Source organism: Lathyrus oleraceus, chromosome 5 (assembly GCF_024323335.1).
Source record: "Lathyrus oleraceus cultivar Zhongwan6 chromosome 5, CAAS_Psat_ZW6_1.0, whole genome shotgun sequence".
In the NCBI taxonomy this organism is placed as follows: domain Eukaryota; kingdom Viridiplantae; phylum Streptophyta; class Magnoliopsida; order Fabales; family Fabaceae; genus Lathyrus; species Lathyrus oleraceus.
The window spans coordinates 460,430,033-460,436,666 of NC_066583.1; the positions used below are offsets into that span (position 1 = coordinate 460,430,033).

The 6,634-nt window shown below is 37.1% G+C and overlaps 2 protein-coding genes across 2 annotated transcripts; both read right to left on the minus strand.

Annotated features, from left to right (window-relative positions):
* Positions 1 to 1,567: 1,567 nt before the first annotated feature.
* LOC127081337 (AP-4 complex subunit mu) lies at positions 1,568 to 2,008 on the minus strand. The gene has a single exon (XM_051021604.1). The coding sequence runs from the start codon at positions 2,006 to 2,008 to the stop codon at positions 1,568 to 1,570; it is 441 nt and encodes a 146-aa protein (XP_050877561.1).
* On the minus strand, positions 1,877 to 2,921 carry LOC127085434 (uncharacterized). The gene is made up of 2 exons (XM_051025945.1): positions 2,101 to 2,921; positions 1,877 to 2,025 (listed from the first exon to the last, which is right to left on the minus strand). Exon 1 carries the CDS (start codon positions 2,879 to 2,881, stop codon positions 2,102 to 2,104), a length of 780 nt encoding a protein of 259 aa, XP_050881902.1. The 5' UTR covers positions 2,882 to 2,921; the 3' UTR covers positions 1,877 to 2,025; position 2,101.
* Between the last annotated feature and the right edge of the window lie 3,713 nt (positions 2,922 to 6,634).

A 6,634-nucleotide genomic window follows, 5' to 3' on the forward strand; every position in this document is an offset into this window, starting at 1 on the left:
ATTTTGTCACATGGGGATTCAAAATCATGAAACAATTAAATCGGACCCAAACAACAAATAATGCAATGCATGAGTGTAAGTGCAAGAGAACCGGCTCATTGTAAGAAAGCCCAAGAGTAAGCTATGTGAGGTTGATGGCGATGCTTAAAAGCAATCGACTTACAAGGGTATGGAAATGAGCTCGACATTGAATCGAGAAAAAAATGTGATTTTAATAGTTTAAAATGGTTTTGAATGGATGATGAAATTAAAAGAAATCAAATTTGTGCTATTAAATAATAATGAAACCATGAGTATAGGAGAAATTATAATAAAACATAAACATGAAAAATGAATGCTAAAAGAAATAAAATGCTACATATAGGTCTCGAACCCACCTACTCCACTAAAGACCATAGAAACCACCCCTCTCCACCAGGCCACTTATGACTAGTTATTATTTTAATGCTAATTTGGATAAATAAACCAAGATAGATTAAAAATTAGAATTAAAATAAAAAAATTAATAAAAAAGAAAACTGTTGGACTACCATAATTAAACCCAGCCGCTTGGCTGTTGGGTTCTAGAGGCTAGTGAGTTGGGAATAGTAAAAAAAATGGAATCATTGTTAAACACCAACGTTAATGTCCACTGGGAACACTAAAGGGTCACTTAAATGGAGTTAAATGGTCTGTCTTATAATGTTTAATTAAAGAGCAAATGATAATAATAAAAAAAAGAACTGAAAATGGAGGACGCAAACGAATTTCGAAACTCATCGTCCTCCTCCCAAATCTCAATCTCAGAATCTCTCTACCTCAAAACTCTCTCAAACGAAATCTCTCTCTGCTCTCAAAATCGCTCATCAACGCTCACCCATCGCTCAACCTCGCTCACTCAGACGCTCAACAACGTTAGCCAAAGAGAGCGCAAATCCGTGGCTTCAAAGAGAGAAATCAAGTGGAAATCTCACCTTCGGCGACGACGACGGAGTCAGGTGAGCTTAAATCTTCTTCCTTCTCCTCTTTCAATACCGATTTTCTTTTGATTTGGGGATTAGGGTTCTTTTTGTGGGGTTTAGTCCGCCTCCGATTTTTTTTCCCTTCACTGATTCTCTTTCTCCCTATTTATGCTCTGCAGATTAGGGTTTTGATTTGGTACCCAAAGGTTCAATGGAGAAAATTTCCAGAAGTGCTTTTTGTGCTCAAAAACGAGTTTGTCCTATTTGATGCTACAATCCGAAAATGGTAATATGAACTCCTGCTTTCTCTTTGAATTTTGTCTTAATGCTAAATTGGGATTTTTCTGAAATTTCAACTGACTTGCCAATTGCTTTGTGTTACTGCAGTAAAAAAATATTGAAGATTCAAAAACAGTTTCGGTTTTGATCACAGCTCTGGTTTGCTATGGTTTGGGTTATGCAGGTCCACGGTTAACATGAATTATGGCGGTATGGTTTGTTATTGCTGACAGGATAAAGATGTTCTTGCAAGCCGCCATTCGCCGTAAATTCATACACCAACAGCTTATGATTATGATCAGAACAGTATCCAAGCAACGCAAGCAAATATGGCGAATGCAACCGGCTTAGCAATTCCACCTCGACTTCTTCGCTATTTGCAAGTATTTCACCTGAAGCCTTGAAGAGTTGTACATAGGTATAGTGAATGTCATGCCAAGAGGCCCGACTTCTTTCACGATATTTCCATGTAATTCCTGCGAAAACGTCAGCTTTGCTCGTAAAGTATGTTCGGATCCATCAACAACCTTTTTTATTCCCCGTTCCAGTCTTTTATTTGCTTCCTTGAAATCAGTTGTGTGTCCAACCGCTCCAGGTTCTAACTCAAAGTTGACACGAGCTGTAAATGCAGGAAGTGGCATTTGTACAAGAACAGTGTTGGCATTGATGTTTGAGTTGAATTCCGCTCGCACTTCAATGGTCACTTCAGCCTTGAGTGGTCCTGTTTCTTCAATCAAAGTACTAATACGAAAGGGTGGCTTAAATGCTTGAGTGATACGATAATTCATGACAGGAAATTCACCATCTGATGGTACCAAAGATAAAGTTCGGTCAACATCCAAACTATCAAGATGTACAGACTCATGAAAGTTACAATCACCTTAAATGACAGCACCAGAACCTCCATAATCACTTGTTCCTATACTCAGGTCCTCATTGAGTGCAAGTCGAATCTCCGGGTTACCAGTAAGATAGCTCTTCATTTGAATGGTTCCATCAATCTCACTAGTAAGTATATATCCACTAGAATTGAATGTGACACTAATTTTCTCAATTACAACAACAAAGATCTCATCCCTCTTCCTACCACCAGGTTCATTAGTAACGACATATTTTGTAATAACTGTGCCCGGCATTCGCTTGCTCCCGTGCATAAAAATGGAAGTGGGACCAAGGGGCATCTGTGCATTCTTAATCACAATTGGCTCAAAATTGCAAATTTGTTCTGGTTTGGTGTGTTTCTTTTGCAGGTTATGGTTGGTGTGGAGGAAAGTTGTTGCGGATTGTTGGTTGTTGCTGCTTTTGTTTTTCTTGTGCAGGTCATGGGTTGTCATATCAGTGTAACAAGCTCCACAAAGCTCCCTGTTACCAGAAGTACCAGGTGGAATACACTTGCACCTCACACAACAAGTTCCACATGCTCTGTTACACAAGTTAGGCCTTGAATGTACACTGCATCTCGAATTGCACAATCCTCCACAATCTATGTCTTGCATTAGCCTTCTGTTGCCGTCTCGCACAGTAAGCAACTCATTAGGTAGCTGAAGTTCTTCTTCATCTTCTTCTTCCATTTCTATCTCATGCTCAGATGAAACCTGAATCAGATTAGAGAGGCATACTAGAAGCAACAAACCCAGCACGAAAAGGTTACGCAATGCCATTGCAGCATATTGTAGCAGTTTAAGTTGTGATGAGTATTATAGTTTGTTGATATTCATTTCAAATTATGTATGCTGATATTTATATAGGTGTAAAGTGTCACACAGCTCATTTGCAAGTTGCTGAAATTACTGTCATGACCCAATATTTTGTGACTAAAAGGGTATATGACTATGGAAAGAGGGGGTATATTGTAAATCACCTATGAGTATATAGTAACTGATGCTTATCTGGTATTTCACCTACAACACTGGCACAATTTTTTGTTGAAGAGGACAGGACCGGGTCCAATATTGTTTCTTTTCTGTATGTGATGAAATGACTCCAACTTGGCTGAAATTTGTAAACTCATGCAGAATTTTTTTGTGATAAAAAAGTGGTTAAATGGCCTACCAACAAATAATACAACCATGGCTAATTAATTGAAACTTCTAAAATTAAATTGACAAAAGGTATTGAGATAATTTCCAAAATTAATCTAATCCTCAAAATCAATTTGAATCTCTAAAGTCAATTTTGGATCAAAATCAAATTGAACTTAATTTGCTACTCCTAGAATTAATTTGAAAATGATGAAATGATTATGGATACATGATTAAGGATTTGGAGGTTAATGGTTGCCTTTGGTCACGAATGTATGCAAATGAACTTTAGGCCAAATGCCAAATAAAATGAAAAAATGGAAAAAATTCAGGATCAAAATCGGGGTATGACAGTTGCCCCTATTTAAGTATCTTCACTAGAGAATATGAAGCAGGGCACTCTTCATATGATCATAGTGGGAGATGGTTAAATACTAAGAAGACCCGGATTTTGATACTGAATCCCTATGACATTAGGTGATATGATATGATATGATATGATATGATATGCATGGATGCATGATTATTTTTTTGTAATTTTTATCTGCTAGGGATATGGTGGACCCTTGACAGGAAATGCTACTTAGACAGACCAATGTGTGGGGAATGCTGGTGGTCCACAGGGAGACAGACAAATGGTAAAAAAAACAAACTCGTTGGGGAAGACAAATCCGGCTGGAGAATCAGACACAACGGGGAGTACTCAAAGTGAAATTTGATAAACAACATTCAGAGTACAAGAGATTTCGGTAGTGAGTTCTCACATGACTCATTAGAACCGAATAAAGGAAAAGATGCTATAACAGGTTCATATATGACCTGACAACGCTGGGGAATATCAAGAAGTTCTGACAGCAGGTTCAGGTATGACCTAACAAACTCAGAAAAATTCAAGAAGAGTGTATCAACATGTTCATATATGACCTGATAATACTGGAATGAAAGCTCATCAGCAGGTTCATATATGACTTGACAACACTCAAACAATCATAGAGAAAGACTCTTCAGAACAGGTTCATATATGACCTGACACTGGAATAAGGTTCAACAACAAGTTCATATATGACCTGAATAGTATTGAACAAACAGAGAAAAAAATCTTCAGAACAGGTTCATGTATGACCTGACACTGGAATAAAGCTCAACAACAGGTTCATATATGACCTGAATAGTATTGAACAAAAGGAAAAACTTCAGAACAGGTTCATGTATGACCTGACACCGGAATAAAGCTCAACAACAGGTTCATATATGACCTGAATAGTATTGAACAAACAAAGGGAAAAAATCTTCAGAACAGGTTCATATATGACCTGACACCGGAATAAAGCTCAACAACAGGTTCATATATGACCTGAATAGTATTGAACAAACAGAGAAAAAAATCTTCAGTACAGGTTCATGTATGACCTGACACCGGAATAAAGCTCAACAACAGGTTCATATATGACCTGAATAGTATTGAACAAACAGAGAAAAAAATCTTCAGTACAGGTTCATGTATGACCTGACACCGGAATAAAGCTCAACAACAGGTTCATATATGACCTGAATAGTATTGAACAAACAGAGAAAAAAATCTTCAGTACAGGTTCATGTATGACCTGACACCAGAATAAAGCTCAACAATAGGTTCATATATGACCTGAATAGTATTGAACAAAAGGAAAAAACTTCAGAACAGGTTCAAGTATGACCTGACACCGGAATAAAGCTCAACAACAGGTTCATATATGACCTGAATAGTATTGAACAAAAGGGAAAAACTTCAGGACAGGTTCATATATGACCTGACACCGGAATAAGGTTCAACAACAGGTTCATATATGACCTGAATGGTATTGAACAAAAATTGGATTTGAAAATGACTGTGAAAACCGGATGTGGGTTTAAGGGCACCAAATAGAAACTGGAATCAAAGGTCAAAGGATCTAGGATCGACAACAAGACCTGGGTCAATGCAAAATGAGCACGAAGTACATTTCGGCTATGCATAATTTGAATTTCCTTTTATGCATGATATATGAATGATCATGATTATGAGAATGCTGACACTGGGCAGACTGGGAGTTTGTAAAGGCTTTTTATGGGAGCTCATGATTCCTCAACACCGAGAACTCAACCAAATATTTTATGATAGATGTTGTCAAAGGAGAGTTGAAGATACTTAAATAGGGGCAACTGTCATACCCTGATTTTGGCCCTGAATTTTTTTTCCATCAATCAGTCATTGGCATTTCTCCTCATGACCATTTCACGTTTAAAACTCTTCACTTCATATCGAGAGATTTTTCATTCATTCATAATTCAAAGAAATTTCATACATATTTCTTCATTCACATTTATATTCTCCATTTCACACTCAAGATTCTACATTTCATATTTAAAATTTTCATTCATATTTCGTCATTAAATTGGAAATTTCTTCATTCATATTCAAGAATTTCCACATACTCATTCATAGTTCGATTACTTCGATCATTCATTCAATCATAATCATCCATATACATGGCATATGAATAACTTATAATAAATGTAAAAAAAAAAGATCTCATCACTTTCTCCTTCGATTTCAAACCTTCGTCATTCCAATTCTTGGAATCCCTAGGTTCATCAATTGTTGGGTTCCGAAGGTTAGCAACGATGGCTTGCTTTGGAGGAGACTAGTGCATTGTTCCCAATATTTATATTGACAATAATGGCCATCCCTATAATTCCTTATACAATAACTAAGTTATGTCGTGCGGTTTCTAAGAATTTAAAGAGTATTCACTGTCAGTGCAATGATTGCTCAAAATCTGGGAAGTACCGCAAATCGATATTTAAGAGGATTTCGAATGTTTCAACATATAGTAACTTGACGTTATTACTACTTTGGGTGGTTATGATTATTCTGGTTTATTACATAAAGAATAAGAATACTGAGGTTGAGGTTTTTGATCCATTTAGTATTCTTGGATTAGAGCCTGGAGCAGCAGAGTCTGCAATAAAGAAAAATATAGGAGACTCTCTATTCAGTATCATCCAGATAAAAAAATCCAGATCCAGAGGCACACAAGTACTTTGTTGAGCATATTGCCAAGTCATGGACGTCTTCACAAAAGTTGCTGAATACATGGAAATTCCAGTTCGAAGGACCCATGATGAACCTCTTCAAAAGCTTTTTATGTTGGTAAGGAGTGAGTTGAATCTTGACCTCAAGAACATTAAACAGGAGCAAGTCAAGTTTTGGAAGCAACATCCTGCACCGGTTAAGACGGAGCTGTTAGTTCAAGCTCAGTTGACTCGTGAATTTGCAATCTTGTCTCCATCTTTAGCAAGTGATTTCAAACAGATTTTGGAAACAGCACCTCGCCTGCTTGAAGAGTTCATGAAGATGGCAGCCACCAACCT

Bases quoted from the DNA above. Each gene is read 5' to 3' on its own strand.
- LOC127085434 (XM_051025945.1), bottom strand. From the start codon at position 2,881: ATGGCATTGCGTAACCTTTTCGTGCTGGGTTTGTTGCTTCTAGTATGC.
- LOC127081337 (XM_051021604.1), bottom strand. From the start codon at position 2,008: ATGAATTATCGTATCACTCAAGCATTTAAGCCACCCTTTCGTATTAGT.